The 19,364-nt window shown below is 43.4% G+C and overlaps 1 protein-coding gene across 1 annotated transcript in view; it reads right to left on the minus strand.

Annotated features, from left to right (window-relative positions):
• lrrc69 (leucine rich repeat containing 69) overlaps window positions 1-19,364 on the minus strand; it is a 40,900-nt gene that overhangs the window by 3,302 nt on the left and 18,234 nt on the right. Inside the window, exons 6-7 of the mRNA XM_016992798.2 lie at window positions 7,409-7,510; window positions 3,384-3,563 (exon numbers count right to left, since the gene is read on the minus strand). Of these exons, the coding sequence (XP_016848287.2) occupies window positions 3,384-3,563; window positions 7,409-7,510 (282 nt within the window). The remainder of the gene's footprint in view (window positions 1-3,383; window positions 3,564-7,408; window positions 7,511-19,364) is intronic.

Genomic DNA, 19,364 nt, shown 5'->3' on the forward strand with positions numbered 1-19,364 from the left:
ACCCCCGTTCTTAACTATGAGTAGTTTGTAAGTCAGATGTTAGTAACTCAGAGACTGCCTGTACAATGAACTCCCCGTTAACATTCAGATTTGCTTAAACAACATGAACAAGAAAGTGTTGGCTGGGATTTTTTAAAAATAAAAGTGTTTATTTCAGGGCCACAGCTACAACACAGCTTTAAAGAAGTTTATCACTACATGGCAAGGCAATAGGCATTCTGCACCTGTGAAGCACAATTCAACACTACATAATCTGGTGGGGAAATGGGCCAGAGCAGTCCAAGGAAAGTTATTATATTGGATGATATTCAAACTTAATAATTGGAAGAGCAGAACAGTGAAACTGAAAATCTAGAGATCATGTGCTGCTGATGAGGTGTTACAAAACAGAGTCAGACTTGCCACTTCTGCTCAAGTCTCTAGAAAGGGCATTATGCACTTGTCCTTTCAAAGACCTTTCCAGGAGAAATATCAAAAGAAATATCAAGCAATAGTAGCAATTTTTATACAGACTGGGGTTCTATAATCTTCTGTTCTCAATCTGTATGCGTCTGTATGGAGGCAGGGGGAAAAGAAATAGCAAAAATTATGCAAGTTGTGTGTCTTCTTCATGACAACTCTCTCTACTTGATAGCAAAATACCTGCTTCCATGTCTTGATTCCAACATGTGGCATAGGCAGTGCGAGGTACTGACCTGTTTATACCAAACTCAGAGACGGGGATGATTCAGATATAAAACCAAACTATGTTTCTGCCATATCTGAACTAATACCATTCAAGTAACCGTGATTTTTGTTATGATAACAAAATTAGGACCTATGATTATATTGTTCAAAAGAGCCTCCAAATATGGGTCCTCTAAGTCAAACTCTTCTGGAGTGAACACCTACTCCATCTCTTTTTCAAAGGCAATTTTTCATTACATCATTTCATGCAGAGCTGAAAGTTCATTAGGTAACACGCAATATACTCTCCACAGTTATAATTTTAAGAGGAACTAGGGAGAAATTAAACATTGCAGAGCTAAAAGAACCAAAAAATAAAAAGATGAATCAGCCAGTGAAATTCAAGGCCCTTTACTTCTCAGTAACATCAGATACTAAGGATTTGGTCACCGAAAACAATCTAACTTAAACTGAATAAAGAAAAGAAGAACCAAGAGTACAGATAAATAAACTAAATTGAGAAACTAGATTAATGGAAATTCTAGCAGAAAATGGAAGGAATTTTGAGACTACAATTAGGAGAAAGATAACCATTGAGGGAAACTCATACTGGAGTATATGAACTTATTATCTAATCCAGCAATTTTACCTTCATATATTTTATCCATTTGTTTAGATGTGGATTTATTTATTTATTTCATATCAAAAGCTTGCATAAATTCATATAAAACTGATAAAAATAGAAGCTAAATATCTTTTGACCAAAAACGGGCAACAGCATGGTCTGTAGCCACAAACAATTCTTTCTCTGTACATGAGGCAGAACATTGCGGACAAGCATACAGATGCGGAGTTGTCTGTTTTGCTCCACAGTCGCACAAGGTGGAGGATTATTTTAGGTAGTGCCATTTTGCCAAGTTGTCATTTATCTGCCCACTCCACTTCTGAGTCTGTTCAGGGACTTCCAAGTTGCCCATTCTTGGTGTGCCCTTGGAGGCAGACCCTTGTGGGGGGCCATCCAATTGGGATTTCCTGGTTTAGCTGCCCAGAGGGATACTCTTGCTGTTGCTGGGGGAATGTTAAGCGGAGTGGTGGTTCTCATGAAGCCTTTTCTTGATTTGAGTGTACTGGAGGGAGGCTGATAGCCATGCAGTGTTCAATCTTATTTCTCTCACAATTAGCAGCAACTTCTTGCTGCACATCGGGGGAGGGGGGGGGAATGCCAACTAGCTTGTAGGGTTTATCAACAGGTGTAGGTTTGAGACGTGATTATTCTGCATGTTTCGTTCAATGCTATGTTCACCTGCTTCACATGGGCAGACTTGTGCCAAACAGGGCAGGCATACTCGGCAGTTGAGTAAGACAAAGCCAGGGCTGATGTTCTTATTAATTTTGGGTCTGCACCCCACACGTTACCAGTAAGTTTCCGCAGGAAGTTATTGCATGCAGTTACTTGGTGCTTGGTGTTCATGCAGTGTTCCGTATATGTTAGTGTTCAATCTATGGTGACACCAAGATATTTAAGATGGAAACAATGTTCAAGCTCTTGGCCTTCCCAGGTAACTTTCAATTTCCTGTTAGCTTCACGGTTCCGTAGGTGGAAAGCACATACTTGTGTCTTGGCAGGGTTAGGCTTCAGATGGTTATCTTTGTAGTAGCTGTAGTTTTTCCCTGGTCTGAAACCTGCTTGTTGTGGAATAAGCAGTGGTTCAATAACTGTCAATTTAATAGTATCATCTCATATACTTTATATAGATGATATAGGAGAGAGATTGGTCAGTAATTCCTGGCATTGGAGGCATCTTTACCAAGTTTTAAAATGACAATGATCTTAGTTTTCCTCCATAGCATTCATGCCAAGCATTGATTGTAAAATTTCAAAAGCCAGTGTTCAGTTTTGGGGCCCAAGTGTTTGATTTGCTCCATCATCAGGTCATCTAGGCCAGGTGCTTTACCAGGTTTGCATCACTTAATAACTTCTCTGAGTTCTTTAAGGTTTAGGGGAGATGACAACTGATGGGTTTCACGTTCTGGGTCCCTGTTGATTTTCACTTTTACTTTGCTGCAGTTGGTTTTCCCGTTCTGAATTAGTTGGTGTGCTATCTGGTCTGGTGTTAGGCTTGCATGTCCACAGTTGACCAGAGGGTCACTATCCAGGCGTCTCAGCTACTCTTGGGCATATCAAGATTCTCAAGCAGCTCTATCCAGTGGTCTTTCTTAGCATTAGGTATGGCTGTAGATCATTTTTGGCCTGCTGTTATAGACTCATTGTTGTATGGATTCTCTTGAAATAGTCTGAGATATTCCAGTAGCTGGTTTAGCGATTCTTCATTTAGGCCTTATGTGGAATTATATATGTTAACAGCATGTAGCTGTAGAACTTAGCAATATCTGCTGTTACTCCAACTTTAAAAAGAAAGCCTTTCTTATTTTAAATCTGTCTGTAGACAGATATCAACATCTCACGTCTTCTCAAAGACAGGTTCAGAAAGTGGTCACAAACTAAATGACCTGTGACTTATGAAGGCAACTATACAGTAGAATGAATGCTGTTTCAGACCATCTCACTAATATGGAATCATAGGAACTGTAGTTAAGTAAGGCATCAGCACTATTTGACAAAGACCTTATTAAATTATAATTCCCATGATTCAAATAAAAGTAACAAATCTGATAATTCTAATAAATAAGAAGAATACAGTATTACATAAAATTACCTGTTTTACATCCAGAAACTTCACACATTCTAGCCACATGCTCAAAAAACTAGAGCCACACTGAGCACACTTTCGTTTATGGGAAAGGACTGCCTGTACTTCTAGGTTGTTCTGCATTGCTCTGTGTAAATAAATGTTTTTGTTTTCCAGCTGAGAGAGAATAAATCTTGCCGTTAGCTCCTGTACAATTGAAAAGAATAATCAATAATAGTTAAAAAGAACTTGCAACAAAACCTCAAATAATGCTTTTAACTCACAATATTTATCATGTGACTTTCTGAGCATGGTTCCACATTTTAATAAATCTTTTTATAAGTAATTTGCAGTTCTCTATGACATCAGTTCTCAAACTGTGCTCCGTGGAGCCCTTCGGGCTCTGCAAAGCTCAGTTAGAGGCTCCGTGTGGGGCCCCTGCTCCCCCCCCCAGGTAGCTGTCAGCCTGTGGAGCCCTGCTGCCACCAGCAAGGTCTACGGGTCCTCCCCAGAATGGCCTACGGTAGCTGCAGCCACCACCGTTGCGGCCTGCAAGGCCTCCCCGCCACCGCTTTGGCTGTGCTTTTCTTGCACAGCATGTTGGACTGGATGACCCCTGGATTGCTCCTATTATTATTATTATTTCTGTTGTTGTTGTTGTTGTTGTTGTTTCATAGGCTGGATGGCCATTTGTTGGGGATGCTTTGACTGCACTTTTCCTGCAGAGCAGGAGGTTGGACTGGATGGTCCCTGTGTTGCTCCTAATATTACTACTACTACTACTACTACTACTACTACTACAAAGGTTGGATGATCATCTGTTGCTTTGATTTGTGCTTTTACTACAAGGGGGTTTGACTGGATGGCTCCTGGGGTCTTCTACTGAAATACTGTTAAGTTTATGTTGGTTAAAATTGTAAATATTTTAATTTTAAATATTGTATTTTTTCTGTTTTTGCACTACAAAGAAGATATGTGTAGTGTGCATATGAATTTGTTCATTTTTTCCAGTTAGTTCACACAAACCTTATCCATCTATCTGCCAATGGCCCGTCCATCTGTCAAATTTTAAAATGCAATGTGGCCCCTCTGTCCAAAAGTTTAGTGGGGCTCCACAAGAAATCTTCCCTTCAAAAAGGGCTCCGCAGCTTTAAAAATTTGAGAACCCTTGCTTTACACCAAAACACACACTTTTGCTAAACGTCCTCAAGTGTGAATGTGCCCATCCTTCCAAAACCAAGAAATACATCTTTTTGTTATTGTTGTTGTTGGAAAGTTATAATGATGTGTACATGGTAGCTTTTAAATTGCACTGTAACAAGAACACTGATAGCTGAAACAATGATGTTATATTTTACCATAAATATTTACAAAAACAAAATGCCTACTGGCATGTTGGTTTAGTACTAGGTGATTAAATGTTTGTATGTATATTCCTGATGGGCCAGCAGGATTTTTTTCCAACAGAGAAAAAGCCAAAAACTGTAGAGGTGAAGAGTTATAATTTGTCAAATAAAGTGCAAAGAAGGTGCTAGTGTTTGCAGTGTGCATTGCACGATTCATTAGCAAAGGGTGGGCCATACAAAAGGAACAATGGATGAATTCTGAGTAATTTTACAATGAAAAAGGTAAAATTCAAAGTGAAGGTATTTTCCTTATATCAGAGGTTGGAAACACAAAGATTTAACTTCCTGGCTGGCTATGTTCATTTGGAAACCCATCATGAGCTCAAGTCATCCTATACTAAAATCACTACACCGGTTGCCAGTTAGTTTCCAGGCAAAGTACAAGTGTTGTACAAAGTGTTGTTTTTGACTTTTAAAACCCTACATGGTTTCGACCTTTAAAGCCCTACAGGATCACCTTCTCCTGTACTATTCGCCCTCAGACACTTAGGTCCTCTGTAGGGCAGCTACTCCAACCAGACAGAACCCAACTGGCAACCGTTACCCAGAGGACCTTTTCATCAGCCACCCCAACATTATGGAATGACCTACTGAAAGAGTTCCAACAGCTAAATGAATTTAAAACACAACTGATGATATATCTCTTCCAGGAGGCCTACCCAGTCGGTTTTTAACTATGAATTCACATTCTGTTTATTGTGTTTGAATTTTTGTTTCATGTATTTTAATGTGTATAGAAATACTTTTTTGTATATGCTTTTTATGGAATATATTTTAGTACAATGTTGTATTCCACCTAAGGGCTGTAAACAAAAATTATGACTATGATTATGATTATGATTATGATTATTATTATTATTATTATTATTATTGCTGCTGCTGCTGCTTCTTGGCAGGGGGTTGGACTGGATGGCCCATGAGGTCTCTTCCAACTCTACTATTATATGATTCTATGATTCTATGCTACCATTATCATAAGCATTAACCATAATTATGATAATTACCATTATCATAAGCATTATTCTGTTAACCCGCCTACCTTCGTGACCGTATCTCCTACCATAAACCTGCCCGATCTCTCCGATCATCAGGGGAGGCCCTCCTGTCGCCACTGCCTATATCTCAGGCCCGCCTTGTGGGAACAAGGGAGAGGGCCTTTTCTGCTGTGGCCCCCCGCTTGTGGAACTCACTGCCCATTGAAATCAGGCAAGCCCCCACCCTTTTAGCCTTCAGGAAAGATTTAAAAACATGGCTCTTCCAGTGTGCTTTCGGAGAGTAAATGTTCCTCTGCTACTCCCCCCAACATTTATCCTCTAGACTGTTTCACTATCTGACGTCCCTGTCCCCCGAGGTTTTTATTCTGATCCCTTTCTCACCCAGAGTTTTAATTTAGTGTTCATGCGGCCCGCCCTTGTTATACTGCTGTTTTGATCTTATGTTGTACTGTTTATTTTTATTTATTGTATTATTTAATTGTATTATGATATGGTTATATTGTATTGTCCTGGGCATGGCCCCATGTAAGCCGCCCCGAGTCCCCGTTGGGGAGTGGTGGCGGGGTATAAATAAACTTTTATTATTATTATTTATTATTACCAGAAGAGCAAGGAAATGTGCCCCCACTGAAATGAACATAGGTAAAAATGAAGAGACATGGGTTGTAGCCAGCATAAGAAAGCAGAAGATACTGTTCTGTTAACCAGGCAAAGCAGAAGTCAAATGTTCTAGTACACTAATAGGGCTAGCCTTCCCAAAGGTGTCACACTGCCTATAAACCATAGAAAATTGTGTTCATGCCTTTCCCTACAGTGTCTGTAGAAGTCTGTGGTGCCTGTATTAGACACAGTTGTGAACTAGCTGCCAGCATTTGCTCATGAGGCTTCTGGTTTAGGCCCCATGTATTAAGTATCATGTTTCTAAAATACATTTAGAAATTGCCTGCAAGCTTTGTCTTTTGTTTATACAGTGTTTATGTTTCTATGAAACAACCGAGAGTTTTCTACCCACATGCAGTCAGCTAGAATCAAAGGGTATTTGAACACATATTTGGAGAATGTAATCAATTCTAAAACTATATTATTTTAAATGTTACTAGTGTATTTGCACAATTTGAGCACTGTAAAATTATTACCACGACTTAATATTTAAATAGCAAGACTTTTTTTCAAGAATCTCGTCTTGTGGGGAGGGGGAATCACATTGTTAAAATTCTGATTGTTTCCAAGAGAAATACTTATTTTGTAATTATGGTTTTCTAAGCTTCTTGCATTAAATAAATAAATAAATACACACACACACATATATATACATGCAAGCCCTATTTCAAACAAGATTGTTTTGTAGAATTTGCATTTTCAGTGATGTTTTGATTTTTAAAATCAGGTATTTTGGGTATTTTTTACATTTTGAGTTTAATTTATAACCTGTTATCTCATTGCCTCAAACAAAAACCAAAATAAATGGGAATACAGAAACCTGTTTTATATCAAAGTCTTCTACTGCCTTCTTTAGCCCTGTATCACCAACCCCCTCTGATAAAAGTCATACAGGATTTCAGAGAGAGCTTGTAGTGTACTAGCCGTTATGCATTATTTTGTACCACATTAGTAACACCTTATTTTAAAGGAATATGCTCTGATTAATAACCTTAAGAGTCAAAATGTCTTCTTCTTGTATGGCACTAACTGGATTCTTCTCAAGCAATGGATTATCTTCACAATAAAGTTCTTCAAGCTCAAGATTTTCCATCTGTTTAAATAATACAAAGAAATTCTTGGTATAAGAGGAAGAATAATCAATATTTCAATAATATGTTTACCTCATGCCATCTAAAATGTTTGCAGTTTTTATTAATTAGCACTGATCAAGAGAAGAATTGATTTCTTTCTCTCATACTCCCTAATGCATACACGTATGAACACATTTATTAAGATACTGGCTGTGCCCGGCCATGCGTTGCTGTGGCAAAGTGTGGTGGTATGGGAAATAAGGTATTGAGGAATTGGTGGTAGTATATGTTATTTCCTAAAGTTTGTGAATATACAATATTTCTGGTTGTTCCTTTTTTTTTTTTTTTTGTCTGTTGGAGGCAAGTATGAATGCTGCAATTAGCCAGAATAATTAGCATGTAACAGGCTTTCAGCTTCAAAGGCTGGCTGCTTCCTCCCTGGGGGAATCTTTTGTTGGGAGGTTTTAGCTAGCCCTGGTTGTTTAATCTCTGGAATTAAACAGAGTGTTGTTCTTTATTTACTGTTTCAGAGTGTTGTTCTTTATTTACTGTTCTGATTTTAGAGTTTTTTAATACTTGGAACCAGATTGTGTTCATTTTCATGGTTCACAGCAACATAATAATAATAATAATAATAATAATAATAATAATAATAATAATAACTCTGATAATACACACTATTATTCTTCCTCCTCAGCTTCCTCCCTGGGGGAATCCTTTGTTGGGAGGTGTTAGCTGGCCCTGATAGTTTCCTGTCCGGAATTCCCGTTTTCAGAGTGTTGCTCTTTATTTACTGTCCTGAATTTTGAGATTATATTGTTCTGTTTTATTATACCACAGTAATTTTTATTTTTTCTTCGTGTACTCTGTGAATGCACACTAATGGAGAAGCTGCGCCTGCGCAGGTTCCGACGGAAACTCTTCCAAGCTGAAGTTCAAATTTTGGCGGTAACCACGCCCCCCTTCCCAAGGGGCATATAAGGCAGCCCCAGGCGCCCGCTCTCCAGTTCCTTTTTTTCCGCCGCAAGGTTCACTTCGGACTCTTCGCATGTCTACTACTCGTTTCAAGCGTTGCACGCAGTGTGCTGCTAAAATTCCTGACTCGGACGGCCACGCCAAGTGCCTCTTCTGTCTTGGCGAGGCTCATGTGGTCAGTACCTGCCGTTTTTGCCTAGCTCTCACGGCTCAGGCCAGAAAGAACAGAGCCGCTAGGCTTAGAGCGGCGCTCTACGAAAAATCTCTCGCGCCAGAACCGACTCCGTCGACGTCGGGTACGTCGGCGTCCTCAGCTTTGAGAGCTATGTCGGCACCACCAACTAAGCCTCCGGCAGCCAAGGCTTCCTCGGTCTCGTCCAGAGCGTCCAAGACCTCCAGGGTCGCTAAACCGGTCAAACCACCGTGTACTGTGACGACGGCGACCGTGTCGACCCGCTCCGGAAAGGTGGGACCTTCCTCGACGTCGAGCTCTCTGGCTTCGGTGACCTCGATCCGCTCTCGTATCGGTTCCCCTCCGTCCTCCTCTGCTATCAAAATAGCCTTTAAAAGGGCTCACGAGGAGTCTCGTCGAGCGCAATCCGACTCAGCTGTGGTTCCTCCCACACCTGGCAAGTCCTTGAGGGTTGCATCCAAGCAACCGCCGGCGAAGAAACGGCTAACTCAGCGCTCCTCCTCCTCGGCCTCCTCAAAGAAAGACCCGCCATCTTCCTCGACAACTTCCTCGAGAAGGTCTTCTCCTATTGTACCAGCCCAGAGGCCTAGAGATGTTTCTCAGTCTCCATTGCACCCCCTGTCTGATGGGGAGTTGCAGGACTCACCCCACCACTCTACCCAAACGGTGGTCAGGGTGCCGGTGCCGGAGCCCCTTGCGCCGCCTCGCTCGTCGCGCCAACAGCTCTTCCCTCCCACCTCGACACCGGAGCGTGGCAGACAAACGGCTCGCCTGGCTCGGGCAGCCCAGGCCTCAGCCTCTAAGGACATTCGGCCTCCGGCCCTCTCTTCCCGCGAGGCCTTGCCTCCTCCCGAGACTGTGCTGTCTTCTCCCCCTCAGTCCCCCCAAGGGGCTGAGGAGGAAGATGTTGATGTCGACCGTCCAGACTCTGTCCTCTCGGCCTCGGTGGTCTCTCTCGGTCTCGACCTCTCTCCTCCCCACGACGCGTATGAGGCGGACCCGCCTTCTCCTACTGACAATGTTCGTGCTTTCGCTGAGCAAATGGTCAGGATGGCCGACGCCCTGGGTTTGGAGATCAAGCAAACCTCCAAAGCAGTGTCTGACCCAGTCTTCAAAAGGGTGCAGGCCCAAGCTCCGCCGGCCACGCTACTCCCCTTTCTGCCTTATCTGTTGGACGTTATCCAGGCCTCCTGGAAAAACCCTTCCTCCATTCCTCCGACCTCGAAGAGGATCGAGACTTGGTACCGTACCGACGATGATACCCTGGAGTGGCTCAAACACCATCCCGACCCTAACTCCCTGGTCGTTAAGGCCTCTCAATCCTCAGGTCGTCAGTCGAATACTCCGGCCGACAGAGAGGGGAAGCGCTTCGACGCCGTGGGTCGAAAACTTTATTCCGGAGCCCTTTTGCTTTGCCGCATGGCGAATTATGGAGCCTGCATGGGTGCCTACCAACAAATTATCTGGGAGAAGGCGCAGCCCTTCTTCGCTAAGATGTCGGACGAAGACCGCTCCGTCCTCACTACCCTCCAACAGGAGGCAGACTCGCTCGCTCACCACCAAATACAAATGGCGAAGCATACAGGTGATACTGCGGGTAAAATGATTGCCCACGCGATTTCCATTCGCCGCCACGCCTGGCTGAGGTCTTCGGGTCTCTCCTCATCTTCCAGACAGGTCATTGAGGACCTTCCCTTTGACGCGCTCGGACTGTTTCACGCCGGTACCGATGACAAACTCAAGTCTAATCATGACTTTAAAATTCTTGCGTCTAAATGTGGCGACCAACCTCAACCTCAGCGCACTCGCTGGTTCCCGCACCGTTCCCGCCGTTTCCCGCCGCAATCTTTCAGACACCATTCTTTCAGGCGGCCTTCGGGCTCGAACAATCAAGCCCATCACCAACCTCGCCGGGGACCTCATCCGCAAAAGCAACGCGGTCGATCCACCCCTGCTCCTCCGCAGCCTAATCGGCGTACCTGACGCCAACTCCTGCCAAAGCTCCTCGCCCGCTACCGTTGTAGAGCCCACGCTGCCTCGTCCCTTCGGTATCTTTGCAGACCGACTAGCCCCTTTCTACAATCAATGGGACTCTATTACTTCAGATGCGTGGGTTCTCCGCATTGTCCAAGACGGCTACGCCTTAGAGTTCATGGACCTCCCTCCTACAGGTCACGTTCTCCACTCAAACCCTTCCCCAGAGATACTGGCCGAAGTCGAAGCGCTACTGGCCAAAGGCGCTATCCGTCCCTCCCCTCCCGAACTGGACCCTCTAAGTTTCTTCTCCAGATACTTTACAGTCCCGAAAAGAGGAGGCGGGCTACGCCCGATTCTGGACTTAAGGGCACTCAATATATTCATTCGCCCCTCCAAATTCAGGATGGTCTCTATTGCCTCTATCCTCCCGATGCTGCAGCGGGGAGACTACTTTGCCTCCATAGACTTACGAGACGCCTACTTCCACGTGGCGATACGAGAGGCGCACAGACGGTTCCTATGCTTCAAAGTTCTCGACCAAACCTACCAGTTTACCGTTTTGCCCTTCGGTCTCGTCACGGCCCCGAGGGTCTTCACCAAGGTTGTCGCCGCCGTAGCGGCTCACCTCAGGCTACATGGCATCACGGTCTTTCCTTATCTGGACGACTGGCTTCTCGTCGGGCCCGACCCGGTTCTTCTCCAAAATCACGTCTCTTTCACGCTGCGTCTTCTAAAATCTCTCGGCCTCCAACTCAATTCCGAGAAGTCAAATCTCTCCCCGTCAACCCGAATCCGGTTCATCGGGGCCCTCTTCGACTCCGTCGCAGAGACTGTGTCACTTCCGTTCGACAGATTCCTGGCTCTCCGCCACCATATCGCCCTTTGTCGATCTGCCCGGAGGGTCAGAGCCCGTGTCATTCAGGTCCTTCTAGGCCACATGGCCTCCACGGTTCTCACGACCCCGTTTGCCAGGCTGCGCCTTCGGACCCTGCAAAGGTGGTTTATAGACACTTTCAAACCGTTCCACCACCACAACTCCAGATACCTGTCGGTACCGTCGTCCGTCCGCCAGTCTCTCTCATGGTGGATGTCTCACCAAAACGTATGCAAGGGCCTTCCTTTCCATCCAGCCCCGCCATCGCTAACCATAACCACAGACTCCTCCACCTACGCTTGGGGAGCCCACATGAACGGTCTAACGGTTCAAAATCTTTGGTCCCCGTCAGAGAGGGCCAACCACATAAACTTCCTCGAACTTCTCGCCATTCACAAAGCCCTAAAAGCATTCTCCCCCCTCATCCGCCACAAGTCCATCCTCATTCAATCGGACAATCTAGTAGCAGTATTCTACATCAACAAACAGGGTGGTACGGGTTCGAGGAAACTGATGCTCCTCTCCTCTCGTCTCTGGATTTGGTGCATAGCCCACGGCGTACAGATCTCTGCAATCCACCTACCGGGCGCCCAAAACGGCTTAGCGGATGCCCTCAGCAGGATGACTTCTTCCTCTCACGAATGGAAGCTCGATCCCGAGGTCCTCGACGGTCTGTTCCGCCTCTGGGGGCGCCCTACTCTGGATCTCTTCGCGTCTCCCCACAACGCCCAGCTACCCCGCTACGGAGCGAGGCTCCCCCCGAACTCTTTCCCCGGCTGCCTAGGGGATGCCTTTCTTCTGGACTGGTCGGCGGAGATGCTTTATCTTTTTCCACCGATTCCCCTCATACCGAAAGTTCTCGAAAAACTTCTCTCGATCTCGGTCACGGCGATTCTCATAGCTCCGGCCTGGCCCCGCCAACCGTGGTATCCAGCCCTTCTTCGCCTCTCCAGAGGTTCGTTTCACCCTCTGCCTCTCTCGCCGCACCTTCTCTCACGGGAGGACGGCAAAATTCTTCACCCGGACCTTTCTTCCCTTCATCTCACTGCATGGAAGATTCTTACCTAGCCTCTCTTCCGCAGAATCTGCGAGACGTCCTGCGGGCAGCCCATAAGCCGTCTACTACCAAGGCTTATTCCTACAAACTCTCTCGCTTTCATGCCTTCCTTCGATCCCGTAACGTCGACACCTTCCCGACCTCGGTATCGGTGGTCCTCGACTTCCTCATGACTCTCGTCGAGAAGAAACTTTCTCTTGCCTCTATAAAAGCTTATCTCGCAGCTCTTTCCTGGTCTTTTCAGCGCCACGGCCAGCCATCTCTTTTTTCTCACCACCTGATCAAAACCTTTCTCCGGGGCTACAATAACATCTGCCCGCCGTCGCTACCACCTACGCCGGGCTGGAGCCTCGAACTTGTACTTTCTCAGCTGTCTTCTGCTCCCTTCGAACCGCTTGCCTCGACCGATCTACGCCTGCTCTCCTGGAAGTTGGCCTTTCTGGTGGCGATCACGTCGGCACGACGGCCATCCGAGCTCGCTGCCCTCAGAGTCGACGAGCCTTATCTTCGTTTCCACCATGACCGCGCTGTTCTTCGCCCGGACATTACCTTTCTTCCTAAGGTGGTGTCAGCCTTCCACCTCAACCAGGACATTGTCTTACCAGCTTTCTTCTCTAACCCCTCCTCTCCTCTCGAGCAAAAACTGCACCTTCTCGACGTTCGGAGAGCACTTCTTTTCTACAGGGATCGTACTAAGGACATTCGTAAGTCACAAAGACTCTTTGTCGCCTATGCCCAGGACAAGTTGGGTAATCCCATTTCTTCCCAAAGACTGTCCCACTGGATCGCTCAGGCCATTGAGTTGGCCTATGAACTAGCTAAGCGACCTCCCCCTCCTTCCATCCGCCCGAGGTCGACTAGGGGCCTCTCGGCGTCGACCGCCTTCCTTAGGGGTATTCCGCTTGACTCCATATGTAAAGCGGCTATCTGGTCAAACCCTCTCACGTTTGTCTCTCACTACAGGCTGGACAGTAAAGCCCTTAAAGACTCGGCCTTTGCAAGATCAGTACTCTCATCTTGCCTCTCCTGACTCTCAGACGTTTTTTCTCTTCATATTCACCCACAGGTGACTCTCTATACCTCTCCTTCAAGTTGGACGGGGTTTTTTCCCCATACCTGCCTCTAGGGATATGTGTTTTTTCCCATGATTGTATTGAGCAGTTGCTCTGTTGCTTTGTACCGCCTCGTTGGCCCTGGCGGATATGCCAAAGACCAAGATGTGTTTGTCCCTCTCCCCCTGGGAGAGCGTTTATATGCACTACGCAATTGTGTATTTTTCTCTATCATGTTTATTGAAAAATTCCTTCCATGTTATGTTCTTCTTCTATGATGCTCATGTTGCATTGCACTGGTCCTTTCGGACAATTTATTGCACTGGTCCCTTGGGACGGTTGTTTTTTCTATGTCCTAATAAACATGTGTTTGGACATTCACTGATTGTCGAGTTTGCCTTGTCCCACCATCCGGGACCTTAGCGTGTTAGTCTCCATTAGTGTGCATTCACAGAGTACACGAAGAAAAAGGACAGGTTGCTCACCTGTAACCATGTTTCTTCGAGTGTACTCTGTGAATTCACACAAACCCGCCCTTCCTTCCCCTCTGGCAAACCTCTCCCTTTCTCGTTGCCTTGGCGGCGTAGGAACTGGAGAGCGGGCGCCTGGGGCTGCCTTATATGCCCCTTGGGAAGGGGGGCGTGGTTACCGCCAAAATTTGAACTTCAGCTTGGAAGAGTTTCCGTCGGAACCTGCGCAGGCGCAGCTTCTCCATTAGTGTGAATTCACAGAGTACACTCGAAGAAACATGGTTACAGGTGAGCAACCTGTCCATATTTATAATTGTAGGAGCCCCGGTGGCGAAGCACTGAGCTGGAGACCGAAAGGTCCCAGGTTCAAACCCCGGGAGCGGCATGAGCGGCCGCTGTTAGCTCCAGCTCCTGCCAACCTAGCAGTTTGAAAACATGCCAAAGTGAGTAGATCAATAGGTACCGCTCAGGCGGGCAGGTAACGGCGCTCCATGCAGTCATGCCGGCCACATGACCTTGGAGGTGTCTATGGACAACGCCGGCTCTTCGGCTTAGAAATGGAGATGAGCACCCACCCCCAGAGTCAGACATGACTGGACCTAACGTCAGGGGAAAACCTTTACCTTAATCTTATATTATTTGCTTTGAAGTGGATTATATGAGGCCCCTTCTCCACAACAATATAAAATCCACATTGAACTGGATTATATGGTAGTGTGGACCCAAGATAGTCCAGTTCAAAGCAGATACTGTGGATTATCTGCCTTGGCATTCTGGGTTATATAGCTGTGTGGAAGGGCCTTTGAATCTACATTGCCATATAATCCAGTTCAAATCAGATAATCTATTTTATAGACAGCGTGGAAGAGACCTAAGTGAACCCTCAGCCACTGTGGCTGAGGGAGTTGCTAGGCCACAAAGTGAGCGAGGCCTAAAGGGGGCGGGGCCTACCCTTCTGACTGTCAGCCGGGGGAGAATGGCTCTTCCTCGTCCTCTATAATGTGGACTTTATTTTGTCTAGGTTTTTTTATTGAAAGACATATTTTGGATGACTATGTCTTTTGTGGCCAAATTTGGTGTGATTTGGTTCAGTGGTTTTGTTGTTTACTCCATAATAAAAATGCACATTACATTTATATATAGATAGATAGATGTTGACTAAAGACATCAAGAAGTTTCCAAAAAGTCAAGAATCATCTTCCACATCAGATTCCCTCTTTACTCATGTTAGTTGAGGATGCATTTTATTGTGTGTCCTGCTAATGTTTGAAGATCAAATGGGAAGAATCCACAAGAAGGCCTTCTCTGTTGCAGCATCAAAGCTATGGAATCCTACTAGTGGATCCACTGGGTTCCCTATTGATAGCTTTTTGACACTCACTAAAGATTTTTTTTCTTGTAGCAGGTCTTTGACAGCTGCTGCTTGATTTTACTAAACTTAATATTAATAGTCAGTCTGTTTTTCTGTTTCATTTATCACCTGTTTTTTGCATGTTGGTGTAACTTGACAGATTCTGCTATATTCAAAATGTAGTCTGTACATGATTAAAAACAATGTCCACAAAATAACTAGAGTACAAAGACTGTCTAATGATTGTAGCTAGGGTTGTAAAATTTCCCGGTTTGGTCTAGTATGACCAAGACTTGAACTCTAATCCAAGAGAACTATCAATCTTCCCAACCTGGTTTAACATCCATGAATTGACCTTGATCTCCAAGATCCTCTTAGGGCCAACACTTGAAATGTGACAAGCTACCAACATGACTTCATACTAGCTTTTCATTGTTGCTTCACTAGGAGAAACCTTAGTGCATTATACTAGTCAGTCCTACAGCTTTCCTTCTTTAATCTAAGCAAAAGCATTCTAATTATGACAAATTATTTAATTTAATGATAAATGGCACAAGGAAGATTCATTCAAAACTTGACTCTACACTGGCAGCTCTGTTCCAAATAAATGCATTCTAAGTCATCAAGAAGAATAGCAATGGGAAGCCATTCTAAAAACCTAAAAGACAAAGAATTAAAGAAACAACAGAAAAAATGGCCTACATCTAATTTATTTCACCAAAATTCTAAGAAAATAAAGAGAAAATTCCTAAAGTAGGACAGGTTTGCCATAGTATTCCCAACCATGTACCTCACACAAACAAGACGGCGCAAATAAAATGTATCCAAGAATTAACAGTGTTTCTTCCTATCATAAAGGGGAAAACATGATGAACATAAAAATTCTAAGAAGTTTGACTTACTTATGCTAAAACTACATAAAGTTTGCTTCAATATCCTGCAGTTTTCATAAATCAGCTAAGCTAATTTATCTCCATGATTATTAGGAAGATCAACTTTGAGGTCATGGTTATTAAAGAAAGTATATGAAGACGGGCACTCTCCTAAAATTTTATAAACAATTATCTAATATAAAGAAAGCCAAGAGGCTATGAACACCTGTAAGAAATACACAAAGGATTTGGTGCACTGGTCTATTTGTAAAACAGCTTATAATTTTCCATCAATAGAATCTTGAGATTTTGCAACATTAAATAGTTCATAGCTCCAGGGCAAGATGAGTGAATAGGTAATTATATTCTGGGTCACATATTTTGTAACAATCACTATAAAAATATATCAGTTTCTTACAATATTTTCAAAATTATAACCATGACAGAATCCCTGAGGTGCAATCCAAAAATCTCCTTTACAAGAAACGTCAAAAGATGATTTCACTCCCATAAAATATAGTGGAGAACAGATCAGTAATTTCTATAGCTAACACAGGTTTCATATAAAATTGAACTAGACAGTCATGGAAATGTATCAAGGATATAAAACATTAGTAATACAAAACATAATCTCGTCACATTAAAAAAAATCAAAACTTTCTTGTTTCAGTGGGAAAGATTTAAGCATGCAGTAAGTTCCTCCACTAAAAACAATGGAGCTTAAAAGTACTTGACTTTAGTTGAATCATACCAACAAAAGGTTCTTTGAAAAGCACATCCAATGTCAGAAGACCAAGAATCTGTATTTGTACTATACAGACTGCCAGTTTATGATGCATAACAATCACTACAGTAATTGTGCAGCTGAGTGAGAACATTTTAAAAAGAATCTAGATAAGGAGAAAAAGAAGCAAAATTAAGAAATAACATTTCATTTGTACATGTTTTACCAAATTGAGGGGGGAAAGCTATTGCTTTGAATAGCAGTCACTACTCAGTTCAAGGCAATGAATCCAGACACGCTTTCTGTACCATGAAAGTACCGTAAATTCAAGCCATAATCAGGCACTGAGTAAGGTAAATGTGTGAGAAGTAGAAAAACTCTTAACTGCTTGCTTCTTATTCCAATTTCTGTTACTTTCTACATGTGTAGGTATTCGTCTGAAAAGGAAGATTCCTTTTCATAAAACTGAGGAAGTTGGAATTTTGTTTCAGCAAATTAGACTTCTTTAAATCTGAGACACCAACAGCTTCCTGAGATAAATTTTCCTAATCTAGTTCTAGTTTTAAGAATATTTAGAGTTATAGGAATTGTTTGATAAAAGTATGAAAGTCTTCGAAGAATCTGCAATTTAACTGTGGTGATCCTTCCCAGTAATGAAAGTTTACTGAAGACTGCATTTTCAGTTTTGTATACATCCATCTGATAATGGGAATAGTTAGGTCTCCAAAGCTGCTTCTGATCTTTGGTAAGAGAGAGACCTAAGAATGTCATCCCCAAATAGCTACACAAATATCTGTAATATTATTAAGGCTTAATTTTTCCAGAAGTGAGATGTTAAGATTTTTTATTTTGAAAAAAAAAAATTTTTTTAAACCAGAGTATACCTGGAAAATGTCTAATCTTAATTTGAATAATGATCTATGTGTTTCTGTAATAAAAAGCAAAAAATCATCTGCAAAACATTTGATGATATGATAGCATGAAACGATCTGAACACCTTTAATGCCATGATTTAGTCAAATCATTTGAAATGAAATACACATTTATGTTTTTAGTGTAAGAAACCAAATGTGTTTTTTGTCCAACACAGCTGCATTCCCATAGTGGAAGATGCAGTCTACATCTCCCACCATGTTCCGCGCACCATTAATTCTTCCTTCAGCTCTACAGCGATAGGGAGACTAGCCCTATGCTAAAATCCCCAGATTTTCCGAGAAACTGGGGTAAAAGGCAAGGATTTTTTCCCATTATATTATAGCTCTCAGATGTAAAACAAACAAATTCACATTCCAAGCAAATTGTGAATAATGTTGTATGTCCAGATTGCAGCAACTATTAAGTACGATTTTTGCCATCAATGTAGATAAGCCCATTGTCACCTACCACCCTTTTTTTGTAACAAAGTAATAATGGAATCACATTACAAAAGCAATGTAACATGTATGTTTTAGGTCTAAGGATAATTATTTTGTTATTATTTTTTCAAAATTGAGTTTTCAAGGAATCTTTGTAGGCATTCTGACAAGTATTTTTCTGTTCTCAGTCTTCCTCTTATCAAAGCTAAGGAGTATCTACCTTAGAAAAGGTAATGAAATAGTAATGAGAAACAAAAGGTATTTATCATATTGCATCAAAGAAGAAGGAGGAGGAGGAGGAGGAGGAGGAGGAGGAGGAGGAGGAGGAGGAGGAGGAGGAGGAGGAGGAGGAGGAGGAGGAGGAGGAGGAGGAGGAGGAGGAGGAGAAGGAGAAGGAGAAGGAGAAGGAGAAGGAGAAGGAGAAGGAGAAGGAGAAGGAGAAGGAGAAGGAGAAGGAGAAGGAGAAGGAGAAGGAGAAGGAGAAGGAGAAGGAGAAGGAGAAGGAGAAGGAGAAGGAGAAGGAGAAGGAGAAGGAGAAGGAGAAGGAGAAGTTTATTTGTATCCCGCCTCCATCTCCCCCTGAAGGGGCGGCTCACAGAAATATCAGATACAAAAACAAATACAATATACAATACATCAACAAACAATTACATGCACCAGTAGCAGCATTTACACATTAACCAGAAAATTAAAAAACACTTATTAAAAACATAGAATTAAAAACAGTGGGGCCGTAATAGTAGATCAGCAAAGTGCCCAGTATAGGTTGCAAATTAAAACTTAGATAAAGTGCTACAAGTTTGTTTGGGGTCAATCTGGGAAGAGAGGAGCCCTGAGCCAGGAGAAGTGCGACCAATATAAAAGGTTGAGGAATATAATTATGATTATAAGGGGGATGGGCGATCTTAACCAAAGGCCTGCGTGAAGAGCCAGGTTTTCAGGCTCTTCCGAAACGCCATCAGGGTGAGGGCTTA

This window comes from Anolis carolinensis, chromosome 4, assembly GCF_035594765.1.
Source record: "Anolis carolinensis isolate JA03-04 chromosome 4, rAnoCar3.1.pri, whole genome shotgun sequence".
Lineage (NCBI taxonomy): Eukaryota > Metazoa > Chordata > Lepidosauria > Squamata > Dactyloidae > Anolis > Anolis carolinensis.